Below are 23533 nucleotides of genomic sequence, written 5' to 3'. Positions count from 1 at the left end.
TTTCAGTAGTCTGAGTGGCTGATGGGTGGTGGAAGAAGAAGCAAAGAATAAATTACAGAAAAAAGGAAAATGTACCAAGTGATCTTTCAAAACATTGCCCTACTCAGTAATGACTAGAGATGTAAAAATGGATGTGGCAGAACCTTCCAATTTCAGGAAAGTCTGCATATGCCACACATCTGAGAGAGTGCAGAGAATTGTCTGGGCTTAACTGTCTTTTGAAGAAACTTCCAGGAGTAGAAATAAATGGGAGAACTGATGTGGCTGAGGTGTGGACTAGAAACCTAGGGAAAGTACCCGGTGTGGGTAAGGAACTGGCACATTTGTTTTAAACAGGAAGGAAAAGAACTCAAAACAATCCCCTGCTATGTAAATAGCTGAGGAAGGCCCAGCTGCATGTTTTAATGAGGCAGTGGGGAGTCTTTTTCTCAGTGTAGTAAAAATACCTAAGTAGAAATCTTACTTCTACTTAGAAGTAAGGAAAGAGAAAGGCTTTTACATTTGCCATTTAAGACCCCAGGAGAGTCCAGAGTGGTGGAGAAAATAGGAACACTTCATCTATTTTTAAACAAAATAGAGCACTGGGATTGCAGAGGTTTCCTTCTTTCTGCTTTTGAAATGGAGATCAAAGAACACTTAGAGCTGAGACCTGTGAATGGATGTGGGGCCCATCAGGTGGTGCAGAAATAAGGGAGGAGAGGAAAGGGAAGCTTTAGGGAAATGAAGCCCTCAGCCCTCAGCAGAACTCAGGACTCCTGGATCGACAGAATTTGAGTGCCATGCCCAGCTTACACACACCTGCTCATTCCATGAAGAGCAAGGCCACATCTATTTGCCAAATGCAGCTGCACTCTTCACCTACATTTCACCCATGGAGAAGAGGTGGTGCTGGAAGAGGTTATGACCAACATGGAGGACACCTGTTTCCTACTTACCTTCTTTTTCCTTCTCCTTAGTAACTAGACCATTCAGGGATGACCTAAATCAAATCCCTTACGATTATACAGAGGAAGTGAGAAATAGATTTAAGGGACTAGATCTGATAGACAGAGTGCCTGATAAAATACAGACAGAGGTTCGTGATATTGTACAGGAGACAGGGATCGAGACCAATCCCCAAGAAAAAGAAATGCAAAAAAAAAGGCAAAATGGCTGTCTGAGTAGGCCTTACAAATAGCTGTGAAAAGAAGAGAAGCCAAAAGCAAAGGAGAAAAGGAAAAATATACCCATTTGAAGGCAGAGTTCCAAAGAATAGCAAGGAGAGATAAGAAAGCCTTCCTCAGTGATCAATGCAAAGAAATAGAGGAAAACAGTAGAATGGAAAAGACTAGAGAGCTCTTCAAGAAAATTAGAGATACCAAGGGAACATTTCATGCAAAGATGGGCTCAATAAAGGACAGAATGGTATGGACCTAACAGAAGCAGAAGATATTAAGAAGAGGTGGCAAGAATACACAGAGGAACTGTACAAAAAAGATCTTCATGACCCAGATAATCACAATGGTGTGATCATTCACCTAGACCCAGACATCCTAGAATGTGAAGTCAAGTGGGCCTTAGGAGCATCATTACGAACAAAACTAGTGGAGGTGATGGAATTCCAGTTGAGCTATTTCAAATCCTAAAAGATGATGCTGTGAATGTTGCACTCAATATGCCAGCAAATTTGGAAAACTCAGCAGTGGCCACAGGACTGGAAAAAGTCAGTCTGCATTCCAATCCCAAAGAAAGGCAACACTAAGGAATGCTCAAACTACCACACAATTGCACTCCTCTCACACGCTAGTAAAGTAAAGCTCAAAATTCTCCAAGCCAGGCTTCAACAATACGTGAATTGTCAACTTCCAGATGTTCAAGCTGGTTTTAGAAGAGGCAGAGGAACCAGAGATCAAATTGCCAACATCTGTTGGCTCATCAAAAAAGCAAGAGAGTTCCAGAAAAACAACTACTTCTGCTTCATTGACTATGCCAAAGCCTTTGACTGTGTGGATCACAACAAACTGTGGAAAATTCTTAAAAAAATGGGAATACAGGACCACCTTGCCTGACTCCTGAGAAATCTGTATGCAGGTCAAAAAGCAACAGTTAGTTAGAACTGGACATGGAACAACAGACTGGCTCCAAATCGGGAAAGGACTATGTCAAGGCTGTATATTGTTACCCTGCTTATTTAACTTATATGCAGCGTACTTCATGAGAAACACTGGGCTGGAAGAAGCACAAGCTGGAATCAAGATTGCCAGGGAAAATATCAATAACCTCATATATGCAGATGACACCACCCGTATGGCAGAAAGTGAAGAAGAACTAAAGAGCCTCTTGACAAAAGTGAAAGAGGAGAGTGAAAAAGTTGTCTTAAAACTCAACATTCAGAAAACTAAGATCATGGCATCTGGTCCCATCAGTTCAGTTCAGTTCAGTCACTCAGTCATGTCCGACTCTTTGCAACCCCATAAATCGCAGCACGCCAGGTCTTCCTGTCCATCACCACCTCCTGGAGTTCACCCAGACTCACGTCCATCGAGTCAGTGATGCCATCCAGCCATCTCATCCTCTGTCATCCCCTTCTCCTCCTGACCCCAATCCCTCCCAGCATCAGAGTCTTTTCCAGTGAGTTAACTCTTCGCATGAGGTGGTCAAAGTACTGGAGTTTCAGCTTTAGCATCATTCCTTCCAAAAAAAATCCAGGGCTGATCTCCTTCAGAATGGACTGGTTGGACCACCTTGCAGTCCAAGGGACTCTCAAAAGTCTTCTTCCAACACCACAGTCCAAAAGCATCAATTCTTCTGTACTAAGCCTTCTTCACAGTCCAACTCTCACATCCATACATGACCATAGGTCCCATCAGTTCACGGCAAATAAATGTGGAAACAGTGACAGATTTTATTTTTTTGAGCTCCAAAATCACTGCAGATGGTGACTGTAGCCTTGAAATTAAGATGCTTACTCCTTGGGAGAAGTTATGATCAACCTAGACAGCATATTAAAAAACAGAGACATTACTTTGCCAACAAAGGTCTGTCTAGTCAAAGCTATGATTTTTCAATAGTCATGTATGGATGTAAGAGTTGTTCTATAAAGAAAGCTGAGTGCTGCAGAATTGATGCTTTTAAACTGTGGTGTTGTAGAAGACTCTCAAGAGTCCCTAGGGCTGCAAGGAGATCCAACCAGTCCATCCTAAAGGAAATCAGTCCTGAATATTCATTAGAAGGACTGATGCTGAAGCTGAAACTCCAATACTTTGATCACCTGCTGCAAAGAGCTGACTCATTGGAAAAGACCCTGATGTTGGGAAAGACTGAAGACAGGAGAAGGAGCTGACAGAGAATGAGAAGGTTGGATGGCATCACTAACTCAATGGACCTGAGTATGAGTAAACTCTGGGAGTTGGATGATGGACAGGTGATGGACCCCATGGACTGCAGCACCCGGGTGCTGCAGTCCATGGGGTCGCAGAATCAGACATGACTGAGCGACTGAACTGAACTGATAAATTCTTAGAGAAATGAAAGATCTTACTTTCCTCTATATTTGATAATTTGGAAGAAAATACATTGGAAGGAGAAGATAAAGTTTCACTCAAGAGGGAATTCATTTGAAATTTGAGCTTTTTTGGGCTGTTGTCAAAAAGGTCCTGTATGATGTCTTGTGACTGGCATCAGGGCTCATTGCAAAGTTTTCCCAGCTGTCATAGAGCTGGGAGGTTGTGGATCACAGGCCTACACTCTAGAGAGGCAGTCAGTTCAGTTCAGTTGATCAGTCATGTCTGACTCTGCAATCCCATGGACTGCAGCATGCCAGGCTTCCCTGTCCATCACCAACACCCAGAGCTTGCTCAAACTCATGTCCATTCAGTTGGTGATGCCATCCAACCATCTCATCCTCTGTCAGCCCCTTCTCCTGTCTTCAATCTTTCCCAGTATCAGAGTCTTTTCCAATTGGTCAGTTCTTTGCATCAGATGGCCAAAGTACTGGAGTTTCAACTTCAGCATCAGTTGTTCCAATGAATATTCAGGACTGATTTCCTTTAGAATTGACTGGTTGGATCTCCTTGCAGTCCAAGGGACTCTCAAGAGTCTTCTCCAACACCACTGTTCAGAAGCATCGATTCTTCCATGCTCAGCTTTCTTTACAGTCCAACTCTCACATCTATACATAACTACTGGAAAAACCATAGCTCTGACTATATGCACTTTGTGGGCAAAGTAATGGCTCTGCTTTTTAATATGCTGTCTCGGTTGGCCATAGCTTTTCTTCCAAGGAGCAAGCATCTTTTAATTTCATGGCTGCAGTCACCATCTGCAGTGATTGTGGAGCCCCCCAAAATAAAGTCTCTCATGTTTCCGTTGTTTCCCCATCTTTTTGCCGTGAAGTGGTGGGACCAGATGCCATGATCTTAGTTTTCTGAATGTTGAGTTTTAAGCTGACTTTTTCACTCTCCTCTTTCACTTTCATCAAGAGGCTTTTTAGTTCCTCTTCACTTTCTGCCTTTAGGGTGGTATCATCTGTGTATCTGAGATTTTTGATATTTCTCCCGGCAATATTGATTCCAACGTGTGCTTCATCCAACCCAGCATTTTGCATGATGTACTCTGCATATAAGTTAAATAAGCAAGGTGACAATATACAGTCTTGATGTCCTCATTTCCCAATTTGGAACCAGTCTGTTCCATGTCCAGTTCTAACTGTTGCTTTTTGACCTGCGTACAGATTTCTAAGGAATCAGGTAAGGTGGTCTGGTATTCCCAACTCTTGAATTTTCCAGAGTTAGTGTGCTCCACATAGTCAAAGGCTTTGGCATAGTCAATAAGGCAGAAGTAGTTGTTTTTCTGGAACTCTCTTGCTTTTTTGATGAGCCAACAGATGTTGGCAATTTGATCTCTGGTTCCTCTGCCTCTTCTAAAATCAGCTTGAACATCTGGAAATTCACAGTTCATGTACTGCTGGGGCCTGGCATGGAGAATTTTGAGCATTACTTTGCTAGTGTTTGAGATGACTGCAATTGTGCGGTAGTTTGAACACTCTTTGGCATTGCCTTTCTTTGGGACTGGAATGAAAATGGACCTTTTCCAGTCCTGTGGCCACTGCTGAGTTTTCCAGATTTGCTGGCATACTGAGTGTGGCACTTTCACAGCATCATCTTTTAGGATTTGAAATAGCTCAACTGGAATTCCATCACCTCCACTAGCTTTGTTTTTTAGTGATGCTTTCTAAGGCCCACTTTACTTCCAATTCCAGGATGTCTGGCTCTCGGTGAGTGATCACCCCATCATGGTTATCTGGGTCCGAAGATCTTTTTTGTACAGTTCTTCTGTGTATTCTTACCACCTCTTCTTAATATCTTCTGCTTCTGTTAGGTCCATACAATTTCTGTCCTTTTTTGTGCCCATCTTTGCACGAAATGTTCCCTTGATATCTCTAATTTTCTTGAAGAGATCTCTAGTCTTTCCCATTCTATTGTTTTCCTCTATTTCTGTGCACTGATCACTGAGAAAGGCTTTCTTATCTCTCCTTGCTATTCTTTGGAACTCTGCATTCAGATGGGTATATCTTTCCTTTTCTCCTTTGCTTTTGGCTTCTCTTCTTTTCTCAGCTATTTGTAAGGCCTCCCTAGACAAGCATTTTGCCTTTTTTGCATTTCTTTTTCTTGGGGATGTACAATGTCACAAACCTCCATCCATAGTTCTTCAGGCACTCTATCAGATCTAATCCCTAGAGTCTATTTGTCACTTCCACTGTAAGGGATTTGATTTAGGTCATACCTGAATGACCTAGTGGTTTTCCCTAGTTTCTTCAATTTAAATCTGAATTTGGCAATAAGGAGTTCATGAATTTCATGATATGAGCCACAGTCAGCTCCCAGTCTTTTTTTTTTTTTTTTTTTTGCTGACCATATAGAGCTTTTCCATCTTCGGCTGCAAAGAACATAATCAATCTGATTTCGGTATTGACCATCTGGTGATTCCACATGTAGTGTCTTCTCTTGTGTTGTTGGAAGAGAGTGTTTGCTATGACCAGTGTGTTCTCTTGGCAAAACTCTGTTAGCCTTTGCCCTGCTTCATTTTGTACTCCAAGGTGAAATTTGCCTGTTACTCCAGATATCTCTTGACTTCCTACTTTTGCATTTCAGTCCCCTATGATGAAAAGGACATCACTTTGGAGTGTTAGTTCTAGAAGGTCTTGTAGCTCTTCATAGAACCATTCAACTTCAGCTTCTTCAGCGTTACTGGTTGGCACATAGACTTGTATTACTATGATATTGAATGGTTTGCCTTTGAAATGAACAGAGATCATTCTGTCATTTTTGAGATTGTGCCCAAGTAATGCATTCAGACAATAAATGAAATAAGTAAACTAAAGGTGTATTAGAACATGACCTAGCATAAGTGACTGTTGAAAATTTTACTTTTCCCAGTTATTTGCCCTCTGTACATAATGGATTCGAACTAATGGAATGAATTATGTTACTAAAGAATGTCATGTATTCATCTGGTAAACGCATCTAAGCATACATTTTGTTTCACTATGGGTTTTACAAGTATAAATCAGACATATACTAGCTACTTAAGGACCATGGTCCAAGAAACTATCAGCCAGTTTTATAGAAATATGGGAGGAGATGAGGGAAACTGACGTCCCTTCTCCCACCCCAGTACATCTATGCTACTGCTGATCCCTGTTAAGTCCTTCCTGGAAGATCAGATTCATCCCATACACAGAGTCCCAGCAGAAAATGGGCCAATTGTGGATTCTTCCAAGGAGCAGGGAGGGTCGTGGTGTTCTTTCTCTTTGATGAGAATGCTGCTTCTCCCCCTAGAACTCAAGCCACGTGGGGTCAGAGTCGAGGCAGAGTGTCCAGGCATGCTGGAGTCTGCCGAGCAGTTGCTGGTGGAGGACCTGTACAACCGCGTCAGGGAGAAGATGGATGACACCAGCCTGTACAACACTCCCTGCATCCTGGACCTCCAGCGGGCCTTGGTCCAAGACCGCCAAGAGGCTCCCTGGAATGAGGTGGATGAGGTCTGGCCCAACGTCTTCATAGCAGAGAAGTGAGTCTGATGGCTGGATGGTCATGAGCCTTTGTCCCAGCCCTCTGGGTAGTGCCCAAGAGAGATGAAATTCCCCCAACTTGGACCAACAGCTCCAATAGCTCCATCCAGCAAATGGATGCTGCCTGAGCGTTTTTCCAGCCCCCACCTTGGAGAAAGACCCAGGCCACCCATCTGCACACAGGGATTCCCAGGCGAAAATGCTGGTATGATTGTTTATCCTCCAACCTCCTGACAGGGCTCTCGTTCACAGCCTTCCCCGCTGCCCCAGGTGCCCTCTCTGGGCCTTCCTACCTGCCCAGAGCCTTGCCAATAGCACACACCTCACTATTACCATTATTCCATGACATCCGTAACAACCATATAATGGGGCACTTGGAGCCATTGACAATATTGATTTTATATGTATTTACTAACTTATGAAAATACCCACAATATATTAAGAGGATAGATAGGTTACAAAACCTGTATATACGATATGATACTAACTGATATAGTGTGTGTGTGTGTGTGCACGTGTGCTTTTGCATAGACAACAAATTAGAAACAAATGTGATAAAAATTTCACAATACTTCTTGCTGGGAGGTGGTTCTATAAGTGATTTTTGAATTGTATAGATATCCTACAGTAAACATTTATTTTTATAATCAGAAAACAAAATGTTGTTTTTCAAAAGTTTATCAGTGGTATCCAGAACAAAACCCCAAACAACTCACTCACATCTTATTCCTTCATCATGGTCTTGCCAGTACATAATTGGTAACAAAAGACTGATTTGTGAAACCATTTTTGCTGATCTACTGGCTTCTTAATGAGATCTTTTCCCAATATAAGGGAGGGAATTTGGGGCCCTGAAAGCAGGCAATAGGTAAAATAGCTTTGGACATTGGGTCTTATACTCCAGCATGGTATAATATGTTGCCCAGAACCCAATTCCCAGAGCTGGGCACCAAGTCCCAAGTGATCTCTAATTAGCTCCATAGATTCAGAAACATTCACACTGTGATGAACAGAGACTCTGGGCATCTCCAGAAACCCCCAGCTGAAGGCCTCTGCTTCTTCTTGGGCAACGCTGTGTGCAGAAGCTCTTCAAACTAAGCCCCACCTGTCCCACTGCAGTAAAAAGAACTCTGAACTAGGAATCCCAAACTCCAGTTCTTCTTCTGTTTGTTTCATGTGTCACACCTTTAATGTACAAACATAAAAAATGAGAAACCAGAAAGCAGTTTTATATTGAACTAGCAGAGGTGACTACATAGAGTTCTCTTTGCAAACCCCAGACCAGATATTAAGTCAAGACAGCTGCTGCTAGATCCTGACCTTTGAGGCTGGACTGTCCTACCCCATTCGCAGTAGCACTAGAGCATCAGGCAAGGCCGACCTTCTCAGGCCTTCACTTCTAAGTCTTCCTACTAGAGCAGAACGGGAAGGATTGTGCCATTACCCAGAAGATAAGGACAGCACTGGCAACTCTGTCTACTCCTCAGGACTCCAGGCCCCCAGAATGATTTTAAGAGATCCCTATGTACATAGGAGATTGGGCCCAAGTATTGATATTTTGGTCTGAACTGTGAGATTTCTGGCAAATGCAGGATGGTTTGAATGGTTCCAGGCCAGAAAGCAAGTGTCACAAATGCTACATCTCCAGTGAAATAAGGCGTACACTGCTGCCCCTAAACACCATGAGACAAGGAGTGGCTGCTAGTCTAGTCCATCCATACGTGAGACTCAAACATGGGACTTTGCAAAAACAAAATCTGAATGCTAAGGGCCCCCCTTTTAATGAAAGCCAAGGTGCTAGAATAGAATGCTAGAAAGTCTTAAATTATTCACCCCTAATTAAGATGATCAGGTCATTTTGGAAAGAAGAGAAATACTAACCACCCTCCCTGCAAGTTTTAGTAGCCAAGAGGAACCTGGGCACTGAAAAGTGGCAAACACTTTTTTTTTTTGCAAATGACAAGCAGCTGTGGCAACTGGCCAATTGCATGAGCAGCAGGGAAGCCAACAGTGACCCCTGCGAATGGTGCTCACTGTGGCAGCTCGTAGCCACGGGCTGCACACAACCTCCCCACTGGGATAGAATGCCCTGCTCCACCGGCTGCCCGCAGGGCAAAGGGCGGGAGTGCTGGAAACAGATGAGTCTATGCTCCCCACATCATGGTACAGAGTGACAGTGAATAGATATGGTTTAAGCACAGCATTTGGAGACACCCTCCAGTCGTTCTGTTATTAAAGTCTAAAGAGCTTAGAGCCTGGGAGGATTGAGAAATTCTAAAGAATTAAACAAACAAGCAAAAAAAGAGTGTGAAAAGTGAAGTCACTCAGTTGTGTCTGACTTTTTGTGACCCCATGGGCTGTAGCCTACCAGGCTTCTCTGTCCATGGCATTTTCCAGGCAATAGTCCTAGAGTGGATTGCCATTTCCTTCTCCAGGGGATCTTCCCAATCCAGGCATCGAACCTGGGTCTCCCGCATTGTAGACAGACACTTTACCATCTGAGCCACCAGGGAAGTCAACAACAACAACAAAAAAAGAATGTGGGAGGTGTCAAAGACACAAGAGCTCTTTGTAGATGCTGTCTGGCTCACTTTGTCCCCAAGTTCATCTTAGAGTTCAATCAAATTCAAGACACAAGGCAGAGACATTAGACCTGTGTCAAGGGCAAAAACTGTTGGTAGTCGCTCTTGGCGATGTCAGTCATCAGCTCCTGAGTACATTCTGGAAGCTCCCCTGAGAAAAGTCCTGGGCAGCCTGAGAAGACGGTGAATGGTGGGACCACAGTTTCTGGGGGTAATACTGTGTTGTCAAGAATTTTTCAACAGCCTTTCAAGACACATCAGCACTCAGTCACACAGTTCTTGCCAATGTGAACATAAGAGCCAATATGAGCTGCGTTGACCACACGATCTTCCTCAGTAAAGATGTGGTCCCCAATATGTAAAGGAAAAAATGCAACCTTTGCTGAATTGCTTGAATGGTGGCCTTAGGACACTCTGACTTTTCACACCACAACGATGTCCAACTCTTACATTTGTCAGATCCCCTCGGATAATACAGTCGTTCATCACAATGGTCTTGCCACTGAGAACGATGTTCTGACTTCCTCACAATACAGACTGGCCACTAACTTTGTTCTCAGGTGCCATCTTGATGTACTCGGACTTGTAGAGTGGCTCACCCAACGCCATGGCCACCAACTCCTCAGCGTGGCTCTGGCTCCTGTCAAAGTCTGCCTGCCAGTCTTTCTGACTGGAACTCTGGCAACTTCCGGCTGCTCTACCACTTCCGCTCTGGGCGGTCAGTGATCCTGACCTCCAGTTCTTGTTCAGAGTCTTTTCTTAGGAACAAGTTCTAAAACATAGTTGATTCATTTTTACAATCTTCAGATAGGAAAAAGAATAGTTATTCTACTTCTTAAGTTTATTATTAGGATAAATTAAAATAGCGCATATGAAAGCACTTTGAAAAATATAGCATGCCACATCAGTGTGAAACATACTTAATTTTATAATTATTTTTGACTGCCACTTTTGTGTCTTGATAAATGTCGATCCTGAAGGCATGGAATTTTAGCCTAGAGCTTTCTCAGTCAATCAATGTTTTCCTTGCACATCAGCCCTGTTCTCCTCTTTCTCCTGTCCTCCCCTGCCCAGCTCTCCCTCCCTTCTCTCTCTTGCTAGAACTAGGTCACTGGTCCATTTTTATAACAATATTTGCAGTAAGCCCCAGACATACCGTGGAGCAGAGGAAGTGGTTTTCACCCAGCTGGGCTCTCCTGACCCTGCTGAAACAGGCTTCCAATCTCAGAGGTAAGGTACCTTTCTAGTTCTGATGCTGGCAAAAAAAAAAGTCCCTGCTTCTTTCTCTTTAGGAGTGTGGCTGTGAACAAGGGGAGGCTGAAGAGGCTGGGAATTACTCACATCCTGAATGCTGCTCACGGCACTGGTGTCTACACGGGGCCTGAATTCTACACTGGCCTGGAGATCCAATACCTGGGTGTGGAGGTGGATGACTTTCCTGAGGTGGATATCTCCCAGCATTTCCGGAAGGCAGCCGAGTTCCTGGATGAAGCCCTGCTGACCTATAGAGGTGAGGGGGTCTGCTCACTCCAGGCTGCTGGAATTCCACAGCAGGAGGAGCAACATAAAGAATGTTAGGAAAACCTCCAGGTTATCTGCTGTCTGGAGGTCATCTATGTTAAGATGGTTGTTGTCTCATTCTAGGACAAGGGGAAAGGAATGGAGCAGTATTCACCTGATAAGTAATCATTGAGGGCCCAACACGGGCCAGGTGCTATTCTAGACATTGTGGTGAAAGATATGGACAAAGCTTCTGGCCTTTGATACTTACATTGCAGTGAAGGCAGAACAATATAAAAAAAAAAAGAAAAAGAAAATGGTCAGATACCAATCAGTGTAAGGCAGAGATGACAACTGGGATGATGTACTGGAGTGGCTGACAAGCTCCTACCAGAGTGGTTGAGAAGGCCTCTCTGAGAAGGAAACATTTAAGCTGAGTGACAAGAGGAACTAGCCATGGAAAAACTGGAAGAAGAATATTCCTGGCAAGGGAAGTGTCAGCGCACAGACCCAAGGTGGAATAAGCTTTATGTGTTCAGGAATCACAAGGCGATTAGCCTGGTGGGTTAGGTGGGCAAGTGAGGATGGCAGGGGCCCATTGTGCAGGAAGCTGAGGGCCGGGGGAAGGGAGCTGAAAGGCACCTTGAGCTGACCTACATTATGAGAAACTCATTCCTTGAACTTTGGAGGCAAGACTGGCTGGGGAGGTGAGAGTGGGAATGAGGAGAGCAGAGCTGATGCTATCACTGCTGTCCCAGTGGGATGATCAGAGATTGTCCACAGAGTTGATGGGCATTGGTCTTGTGAGGATCTCAACAAGGAGAGACTGGAGTTTATACAGTGGGGGTGAGTGGTAGCTTAGGATCTGGGGCCCAAAAATCCAGGCTGCAGTCAGTAGTTGCTATGCTCTACAAGGAATCACAATTTTCTTACCTATAGAACAAGTAGATCTAGTGCTCCTAAAATTACTGTGAGGATTAAAATTGCAAAAATGCATATAAGAGCTCACTTAGCACAGAATTGGACCAATAATAAATGTTTTAAAACTTATAGCTATTACTATAATAAATATTAGTCATTATTCCTGGGAGGGACATTTCCTGTCATCACCAACTGGCCAGGAAGGGTAACTTTTAATGGAAATATGTATAATGCAAGAGACACAGGTTTGATCCCTGGGTCAGGAATATCCCCTAGAGTAGGAAATGGCAACTTGTTCCAGTATTCTTGCCTTGAAAATTCCATGGACAGAGGAGCCTGGAGGGCTATAGTCCATGGGGTGGCAAAGAGTTGGACATGACTGAGCACACATATACACCCACTTTATGGATCACAGTCTTGTCATGCTGAAGGAGCTTGCATAACTCAATGAGGAGCCATGCCATGTGGGGCCGCCCAAGACTGATGAGTCACAGTGAAGACTGCTGACAAAACACGGTCCACTGGAGGAATGAATCACTCCAGTATTCCTGCCATGAGAACCCTATGAACTGTATGAAAAGGCAAAAAGGTATGACACCAGAATATGAGCCCCACAGGTCAGAAGGTGTCCAACATGCTACTGGAGAAGACCAGAGGGCAATTACTAATAGCTCCAGAAAGAATGAAGCAGCTGAGTCAAAGTAGAAATGATGTTCAGTTGTGGATGTGTCTGGTGGTGAAAGTAAAGTCCGATGCTGTAAAGAACAATATTGCACAGGAACCTGGAATATTGAGTCCATGAATCAAGGTAAATTGGATGTGGTCAAGCAGGAGAGGGCAAGAGTGAACATCAACATCTTAAGAATCAGTGAATTAAAATTGATTAGAATGGATGAGTTTAATCCAGATGACCATTATATCTGCTACTGTGGCCATAAATCCCTTAGAAGAAATGGAGTAGCCCTCATAGTCAACGGGAGAATCTTAAATTCAATACTTGGGTGCAACCTCAGATATCCAAAAATGACAAAATATGCAAAAACCTCAGATACGCAGAAACGACAGAATGATCTTGCTTCGTTTCCAAGGTAAAACATTCAACATCATGGTAATCCAAGTCTATGCCCCAACCACTAGTGCTGAAGAAGTTGAAGTTGACTAGTTCTATGAACACCCACAAGACCTTCTAGAACACCAAAGCTCCTTTTCATCATAGGGGATTGGAATGCAAAAGTAGGAAGTCAAGAGATACTTGAAACAACAGGCAAGTCTGGCCTTGGAGTACAAAATGAAGCAGGGCAAAGGCTAACAGAGTTTTGTCAAGCAAATATCCCTTTCCAACAACACAAGAGACAACTATACAAGTGAACATCACCATATAGCCAATTCTGAAATCAGATTGATTATGTTCTTTCCAGCCAAAGATGAAGAAACTCTAACAACCAGCAAAAACCAGACCTGGGGCTGACTCTGGCTCAGATCATGAGCATCTTATTGCAAAAATCAAGCTTAAGTTGAAGAAAGTAGGGCAAATCATTAGGCTATTCAGGTATGACCTAAATAAAACCCTTTATGATTATACAGTGGAGGTGATGAATAAACTTAAGGGATTGGATCTGGTAGACAGAGTGCCTGAAGAGGTATGGATGAAGGTTTGTAACTTTGTATGGGAGGCAGTGACCAAAACCATCGCCAAGAAAAAGAAATGCAAGAAAGCAAAGCGGTTTTCTGAGGAGGTTTACAAATAGCTGAGGAAAGAAGAGAAGCAAAAAGGCAAGAGGGAAAAGGAAAGACATACCCAATTAGTCACAGTTCCAGAGACCAACAGGGAGAGCTCAGAAAGCCTTCTTAATAAACTATGCAAAGAAATAAAGGAAAACGATGTAATGGGAAAGGCTAGAGATCTCTTCAAGAAAACTAGAGCCATCAAGGGAACATTTCATGCAAGTATGGGCACTATAAAGGACAGAAAAAGAGGACTGAAGATGGCAGAGAAGTCAGTGGATGTGGAGTACATCTCTCTCCATGGATACATCAGGAATACACCTTAAGATACAGAAGTGCGTGCATAACACCAGCTGAGAGTGGACAGGAGTACCTGACCAGAGGAAAAGAATATATAGAACCATGCAAAACTTGGTAGGATGAAGGAACTAAGGGGGAAAACAGGAGTGTTAGTAGAATTGGACCTGCCCTCGGTGAGTGGGGGAACTAAAGCAGGGGTCCGATCACACATCGGGGTAGTTGTCTGAGTTGGAGGAGAAACATTTAAGGCTGAGAGTGAAACAGCTGATCTGTGGCAGCTTAAGTGGAATGAGAATCAGACAGTCCTTGCTGCAACCATACATACCCTGGACACAGATGAGGGTCCCCTGGAAGGCGCAGCTCGGCTGAGAGCTGGAGTTTGGGGAGTGAGCCCAGGGCGAGGGCTGCTGTTGACTGCAGAGAGACAGATCGAGGGGAGGTGAAGGAGGAGATTGTGATAAGAAATGCCTGTGGAGGAAAGCCAGGTGGCCATGGAAGCAAGGTGATACTGCTAAGTCACACATAGGGGAGAGAGCCATCACTATAGCCTCTCTCTCCCCACATGCCAGCATTGGCAGCAGCTGAATAGAGAGGCTGGCCCATCAAACGTCTGATGCACTGAACTACAGAGTAGGACCTCACCCAGTTTGCTTCTTTAAGTGACTGATGTGCAGAACAAGAGTAGGACGCCCGGCCAGGGGGGGGTCCCTCTATGTGCCTGAATGGGCAGAGCTACAGAGAAAGACTGGCCAAAGAGGCGTTCTGATTGCCAGCTACAACGGGCTCGAATAAAAGACTCTGATAGGGCCATAACTCCTGCGGCGGAGGCAGTCCGTGTCCCTGCACACTTCGCGCTGCCAGGGTCCCCACAGGCCAAGCAGCTGGGCCACCTTCACACTCAACTCTCACTGGAGCAGAGCTGCCACAAGCAAAAAAGTCTTGCATCTATGCGTGCAGGGTCACTTCAGCAGTGTCCAACTCTTTGCAACCCTGTGAACTGTGGTCTGCCAGCCTTCTCTGTCAGGGAGGGGGGTTCTCCAGGCAAAAATACTGGAGTGTACTGGCCAGTACTGGTTGCCACATTCTCCTACTACTGCTGCTAAGTCGCTTCAGTCCTGTCCAACTCTGTGCGACCCTATAGATGGCAGCCCACCAGGCTCCCCCATCCCTGGGATTCTCCAGGCAAGAATACTGGAGTGGGTTGCCATTTCCTTCTCCATGGAGTGCCATGCCCTCCTAGAGCACTGTATTTCCTGCTGCCCTAGCCAGCTCCCCTGAGTACCTGGTGCTGCCAGAACCCCTGCGACCCAAGCAGCTGCACCTCCTCCACACCTGGCCCTCACAGGTGCAGACCCAAGTCCTCCAGGGCAGCCTCAGGACCAAACCCCAGTGGATGACCCACATGCAGAGGTGGAAATAAAACCCGAATTGAAACCCAGGGGCAGTGGGGCTAAGGAAGAAGACCCAAAACCTTTCCACCAGCTGTACTAGCTGCAGATTAAATCCACATGATCAACTAGGCAGACTCTGTCTATGGAATATATAAAAGGTCATTGAGCGCTCCCACCAAAGAAAATTCAGTAGTTCTGATAACTGTGGACATTGGAGGCAAGAACATACAGGAGTAGGACCAGATTAGAACCTGAGCTGCCCCCACAGCAGGTCCAGAGATCAGCACAGTGTTGGAGGGCATCCGAGGGAGGTGAGGTGGACTGTTACTCCCAGCGAGGGGAAGGACTCTGACAGCAGTGACTCAAGAAAAACATTTATTATTTTTATGTTTGTTTTTTTTTTTTTTTTTTAAGATTTGACCTATGTTTTTTTTTTTTTTAAACTTTACATAATTGTATTAGTTTTGCCAAATATCAAAATGAATCCACCACAGGTATACATGTGTTCCCCATCCTGAACCCTCCACCCTCCTCCCTCCCCATACCATCCCTCTGGGTTGTCCCAGTGCACCAGCCCCAAGCATCCAGCATTGTGCATCGAACCTGGACACTCTGTAGATTCCTTTGGATTTTTTTCCCCTTTCCACCCACCTCTGTTGCAGTTGTTGATTTTATTGGCACTATGTAATCTAATTAAGATTTTGAGCTTTATTTTTTAATCAGTAACATTTTTTTATTGCTATTATAAACCTTTGCCTCTACATTGGGCTTTTGCAGTTCTGTGGAGTTTTCCTTTTTCTTTTTTTCTTTCTTCTGTTTTTTCTTTCTTTTCTCTTCTTTATAATTTTAATTTTTTAAACCTATTATATTTTTTCTACATTTATTCCTTTGTTTGTCTTTCCTACTGTTCTTTTCCCCTTGCAGTTAATCTTTAATGTATATAAATCTTCTTAATCTACCTCTATTTAACTTTGCATATCTATTCTTTCTTTCTTTCCTTTCCTATCAACAATTTGGTAGTTTAATTTTCATTGCTTTATTCCCCAATTGGCACCTTGCTTTAGTTTTGTTTTCCAGTTCGTGATTTAGTTAGTTTTGTTCTTAACTGGTAAATATAATTTTTTATTTCCTTTGTCTGTTGGGTCAGTCTACTGTACTTTACTTTTGTTGGTGGACCGTTTTCACTTTGCTCATGGGTGTATATGTGTATATGTGTATATTCCATTATTTTAATTATTTGCCTGATTTTGTAATTGCCATTTGTCTGGGGTTCATCTTTGGTTTCTCTTTTTTGGATATTTGTTTTAATCTCACTTAATCCCATAACAAGGAGAAGGCAATGGCACCCCAATCCAGTACTCTTGCCTGGAAAATCCTATGGATGGAGGAGCCTGGTAGGCTGTAGTCCATGGGGTCATGAAGAGTCGGACACAACTGAGCGACTTCACTTTCACTTTTCACTTTCCTCCATTGGAGAAGGAAATGGCAACCCACTCCAGTGTTCTTGCCTGGAGAATCCCAGGGACGGGGGAACCTGGTGGGCTGCCGTCTATGGGGTCGCACAGAGTCAGACATGACTGAAGCGACTTAGCAGCAGCAGCAGCAGCAATCCCATAACAAACCACTTGTGGAATCTTTGTTCCCAGAGCTTTTGGAGTGGGAGCACTGACTCCAAGACTCTAGACAACCAGAGAACTAACCTTAGGGAGTATCAAATAGTGAGAACTCACACAAAGAAAATCACTTGAATACAAGACCCAGCATCACCAACCACTAGTAGCACCCTGTGCAGGATGCCTCATCTAAACAACAAATAAAACAAAAATACAAACCCAATCATCAGCAGACAAGATTATCACCTCACTCAGCCTTACCCATCAGAGGAAAAACAAACAAAAACTCAGCACAAATCTCACCCTTTACAAGCTTACACAAACCACTGGGCCAACCTTAGGAGGGCAGAAACCAAACAGAAGAAAGAATTCAACCTTGAAGCCTGGGAAAAGCAGACCTCAAACACAATAAGTTAAAAAAAAAATAATGAAAAGGCAGACAAAAACTACACAAATGAAGGAACAACTAGAAACACATTAGTCCAAATAAATGAAGAGGAAATAGGCAAACTACCTGAAAAAGAATTCAGAATAATGATAGCAAAGATGATCAAAAACTGAAAACAAAATGGATAAAATGCAAGAACAAATTAACAAAGACCTAGAAGAATTGAAGAATAAACATACGTAGACAAACAACACAACTAATGAAATTAAAAGTACTCTAGAAAGAATCAATAGCAGAATATCTGAAGCAGAAGAATGAATCAGTGAGCTGGAAGACAAAGTGGTGGAAATAACTTCTGAAGAGCCGAATAAAGTAAAAAGAATGAAAACAACTGATAACAGTCTCAGAGACCTCTGGGACAATATCAAATGCACCAACATTGGAATTATAGGGGTTCCAGAAGAAGAAGAGAAAAAGAAAGGGTATGAGAAATTTTTTAAAGATATAGTTTGAAATTTCCCCAACATGGAAAAGGAAATAGTCAATCAAGTGCAAGATGCACAAAGAGTCCCATACAGGATAAATCCAAGGAGAAACATGCCAAGACACATACTAATCCAACTAATAAAATCTAAACACAAAGAAAAAACATTAAAGCAGCAAGGGAGAAGCAACAAGTAACATACAAGGGAAAGCTCATATACTTAACAGCTGATCTTACAGCAAAAACTCTGCAGTCCAGAAGGGAATGGCAGGATATATTTAAAGTACTGAAAGGAAAAATCTACAACCAAGATTACTATACCCAGCAAGGATCTCATTCAAAATTGATGGAGAAATAAAAAGCTTTTCAGACAAGCAAAAGTTAGGAGAATTCAGTACCACAAAATCAGCTTTACAACAAATGTTAAAGGGACTTATATAGTCAAAAAATACAAGAGAAGAAAAAAGAGCTACAAAATCAACCCCAAACATTAAGAAAATGGCAATAGGAACATATATATCAATAATTACTTTAAATGTAAATAGATTAAATGGTCTAACCAAAAGACACAGACTGGCTGAATGGATACAAAAACAAGATATATATATACAAAAACAAGATATATATATATATATATATATACACATATATGTATATATATATATATATATATACATACACACACTGTCTACAAGAAACCCACTTTAGACCTCAAGACACATATAAACTGAAAGTGAGAGGATGGAAAAATATATTCCATGCAAATGGGAAGCAAAATAAAGCTGGAGTAGTAATCCTCATATCAGACAAAATAGACCTTAACATAAAGACAATTACAAGAGATAAGGAAGGACACTACATAATGATCAAGGGATCAATCCAAGAGGAAGACATAACAATTGTAAATACACCCAACACAGGAGCACCTCAATACATAAGATAAACACTAACAGACATAAAAGAAGAAATTGACAGTAACACAATAATAGTAGGAGACTTTAACACCCTACCCACACCAATTGGCAGATCATCAAAACAGAAAATTAATAAGGAAACACCAGTCTTAAATGACACATTAGATGAGATGGATCCCATTGATATCTTCAGGACATTCCATCCAAATGCAGAAGAATACACCTTCTTCTCAAGTGCACATGGAACATTCTCCAGGATAGACCATATCTTGGGTCACAAATCAAACCTCAGTAAATTTAAGAGAATTGAAATCGTATCATGCATCTTGTCCAACCTCAGCACTATAAGACTAGATAACAATTACAAGAAAGAACTGTAAGAAACACAAACATGGAGATTAAACAACACGTTTCTAAATAACCAACAGGTTACTGAAGAAATCAAAAGGGAACTCAAAAAATTTCTAGAAGCAAATGACAATGAAAACATGACAACTCAAAACCTATGGGATGCAGCAAAAGCAGTTCTAAGAGGCAGTTTATAGCAATACAATCCTACCTCAAGAAACAAGAAAAACATCAAATAAACAACCTAACTTTACCCCTAAAACAACTGGAAAAAGAAGAACAAAAAAAACCTCAAAATTAGTAGAAGGAAAGAAATCATAATGATCCAAGCAGTAATAAATGAAAAAGAAATAAAAGAAACAATAGTAAAGATCAATAAAACTAAAAGCTGTTTCTTTGAAAAGGTAAACAAAATTGACAAAACTTTAGCCAGACTCATCAAGAACAAAAGAGAGAAGAATCAAACCAACAAATCAGAAATGAAAAAGGAGAGGTTACAACAGACAATGCAAAAATACAAAGGATTATAAGTGACTTATGATCAACTAAATGGCAATAAAATGGATAACCTGGAAGAAATGGACAGAGTCTCAGAAAAGTTCAATCTTCCAAGACTGAACCAGGAAGAAATAGAAATTATGAACAATCCAATTACAAGCACTGAAATTGAATCTGTGGTCAAAAATCTCCCAAAAAACAAAAGCCCAGGACCAGATGGATTCACAGGAGAATTCTATCAAACATTTAGAGAAGAGCTAAGGCCTATCCTTCTAAAACTCTTTCAAAAAACTGAGGAGGAAGGAACACTTCCAAACTCATTCTACAAGGCTACCATCACCCTGATACCAAAACCAGACAAAAACAGCACAAAAAAAGAAAACTACAAGCCAATATCACTGATGAATGGAGATGCAAAAATCCTCAACAAAATTTTAGGAAACAGAGTTCAGCAACACATCAAAAAGTTCATACACCATGATCAAGTTGGGATTATTCCAGGGATGCAAGGATTCTTCAATATATTCAAATCAATCAATGTGATATACAATATTAACAAATCAAAAGATAAAAACCATATGATCATCTCAATAGATGCAGAAAAAGCCTTTGACAAAATTCAGCACCCATTTATGATTAAAACTTCAAAAAATGGGCATAGAAAGAACCTACCTCAACATAGTAAAGGCCGTATATGATAAGTCTACAACAAACCTTATTTTCAATGGTGAAAAACTAAAATCATATCCCTAAGATCAGGAACAAGACAAGGGTGTCCACTTTCACCACTATTATTCAACATAGTTCTGGAAGTCTGAGCTACAGCAATGAAAGAAGAAAAAGAAATAAAAGGAATCCAGATTGGAAAAGAAGTAAGCTCTCACTGTTTGCAGATAACATGATACTGTACATAGAAAACCCTAAAGATAGTGTCAGAAAATTACTAGAGAATCAGTGAATTTAGCAAAGTTGCAGGATACAAAATCAATACTCAGAAATCACTTGCATTTCTAAGTACTAACAATGAAAAATCAGAAAGAGAAATTAAGGAATCAATCCCATTCACCATTGCAACAAAAAGAATTAAATATCTAGGAATAAACTTACCTAAGGAGACAAAACAGCTGTACACAGAAAATTATAAGACACTAATGGAAGAAATTAAAGATGACATAAACAGATGGAGAAATATTCCATGTTCCTGGGTAGGAAGAATGGATTTTGTGAAAATGACTATACTACCAAACTGCAATCTACAGATTCAGTGTGGTCCCTATCAAATTACTAATGGCATTCTTCACAGAACTAGAACAAAAAATTTCACAATTCATATGGAAACACAAAAAATCCCGAATAGCCAAAGCAGTCCTGAGAAAGCGGAATGGAGCTCGAGGAATCGACCTTCCTGACTTCAGATTACACTACAAAGCTACAGTCATCAAGACAGTATGGTACTGGCACAAAAACAGATATATAGACCAATGGAACAAGATAGAAAGCCCAAAAATAAAGCCATGCTCCTATGGGTATCTTATTTTTGATAAAGGATACAAGAATATACAATGGGGCAAAGACAGCCTCTTCAATAAATGGTGCTGGGAAAACTGGACAGCTACATGTAAAAGAATGAAATTAGAACACTTCCTAACAGCATACACAAAGATAAATTCAAAATGGATTAAAGACCTAAATGTAAGACCAGAAACTATAAAACTCTTAGAGGAAAACATAGGCAGAACATGACATAAATCAAAGCAAGATCCTCTATGACCCACATTCTAGTGTAATGGAAATAAAAACAAAAGTAAACAGGTGGGACCTGATTAAGCTTAAAAACTTTTGCACAGCAAAGGAAACTATAAGCAAGGTGAAAAGATAACCCCCAGAATGCGAGAAAATAATAGCAAGTGAAACAACTGACAAAGGATTAATTTCCAAAATTATAAGCAGCTCATACAACTCAATGCCAGGAAAGCAAACAACCCAATCAAAAAGTGGGGAAAAGACTTAAACAGGTATTTCTCCAAAGAAGACATACAGATGGCTAACAAACACGTGAAAAGATGCTCAACATCACTCATTATTAGAGAAATGCAAATCAAAACTACAGTGAGATATCACCTCACACTGGTCAGAATGGCCATCATCAAAAAGTCTACAAACAATAAATGCTGGAGAGGGTGTGGAGAAAAGGGAATGTTCTTGCACAGTTGGTGGGAATGTAAATTGATACAGCCACTATGGGAGACAGTATGGAGATTCCTTAAAAACCTAGGAATAAAACCACCATATGACCCAGCAATCCCACTCCTAGGAAACCAAAATTGAAAGAGACACATGTATCACATTGTTCATTGCAGCACTAATACAATATTACATGGAAGCAACCTAGATGTCCATCAACAGATGAATGGATAAAGAAGTTATGGTACATATACACAATGGAATATTACTCAGCCATAAAAAGGAATGCATTTGACTCAATTCTGATGAGGTGGATGAACTAGAACCTATTATACAGAATGAAGTGAGTCAGAAAGAGAAATATAAATATCATATTCTAATGAATATTAAGGAATCTAGAAAAATGATACTGAAGAATTTATTTACAGGGTGGCAATCGAGAAACAGGGAATAGACTTATGGACATGGGGAGGGGGGAGGAGAGGGTGAAATGTATGGAAAGTGTAACATGGAAACTTACATTTCCATGTGTAAATCAGATAGCCAATGGGAATTTGCTGTATGGCTCAGGAAACTCAAACAGGGGTTCTGTATCAATCTAGAGGGGTGGAATGGGGTGGGAGATGGGAAGGAGGTTCAAAAGGGAGGGGATAAATATATACCTATGGCTGATTCATGTCGAGGTTTGACAGAAAACAACAAAATTCTATAAAGCAATTATCCTTCAATTTAAAAAGAAATTTTTTTAAAAAGGACAGAAACAGTAAAGACCTAGCAGAAGCAGAAGATATTAAGAAGAGGTGGCAGGAAAACACAGAAGAATTGTACAAAAAAGGTCTTAATGACCTAGATAACCACTCTCATATGAAAGTGTGGTCACTCTCATAGAGCCAGACATCTTGGAGTAGAGTGTGAAGTCAAGTGAGCCTTAGGAAGAATTACTATGAACAAAGATAGAGGAGATGATGATGAAATTCCACCTAAGCTATTTTAAATCCTAAAATAGGATTGTTGTTAAAGTGCTGCATTCAACTTGTCAGCAAATTTGGAAAACTCAGCAGTGGCCACACAACTGGAAAAGCTCAGTTTTCATTCCAATCCCAAAGAAGGGCAATACCAAAGAATGTTCAAACTACCATACAATTGCACTCATTTCACATGCTAGAAAGGTTATGTTAAAAATCCTTCAAACTAGACATGAGCAGTACATGAACTGAGGATCTCCAAATTTTGAACCTCTAAACAAGCTTGGTTTAGAAAAGGCAGAGAAATCAGAGATCAAATTGTCAACATTTGTTGGATCATAGAGAAAGCAAGGGAATTTCAGAAAAACATCTACTTCTGCTTCATTGCCTATGCCAAAGTCTTTGACTTGTGTGGATCACAACAAACTGTGGAAAATTCTTTAAGAGATGGGAATACCAGACCACCTTCCCTGTCTCCTGAGAAACCGTATATAGGTCAAGAAGCAACAGTTAGAACCATACATGGAACAACCGACTGGTTCCAAATTGGGAAAGGAGTTTGTCAAGGCTGTATACTGTCACCCTGCTTATTTAACTTCTCTACAGAGTACATCAGGGGAAATGCTGGACTGGATGAAGCACAGGCTGGAATCAAGATTGCTGGGAGAA

General features: G+C 41.6%; 1 protein-coding gene and 1 pseudogene across 3 annotated transcripts in view; one reads left to right on the top strand and one right to left on the bottom strand.

The window, feature by feature from the left end:
• STYXL2 (serine/threonine/tyrosine interacting like 2) overlaps nucleotides 1-23533 on the top strand; it is a 67211-nt gene that overhangs the window by 29139 nt on the left and 14539 nt on the right. For all 3 annotated transcript variants that reach the window (XM_005203419.5, NM_001102543.1, XM_024983987.2), the window contains 2 exon segments: nucleotides 6819-7050; nucleotides 10926-11143. In XM_005203419.5, coding sequence (XP_005203476.1) covers nucleotides 6819-7050; nucleotides 10926-11143 — 450 coding nt within the window.
• On the bottom strand, nucleotides 9699-10242 carry LOC104971408 (dynactin subunit 5-like; annotated as a pseudogene).

This window comes from Bos taurus, chromosome 3 (assembly GCF_002263795.3).
Source record: "Bos taurus isolate L1 Dominette 01449 registration number 42190680 breed Hereford chromosome 3, ARS-UCD2.0, whole genome shotgun sequence".
Taxonomy (NCBI): domain Eukaryota; kingdom Metazoa; phylum Chordata; class Mammalia; order Artiodactyla; family Bovidae; genus Bos; species Bos taurus.
Note: the sequence above shows the minus strand (reverse complement) of the source record. Positions and strands in the feature narration are given on the sequence as shown.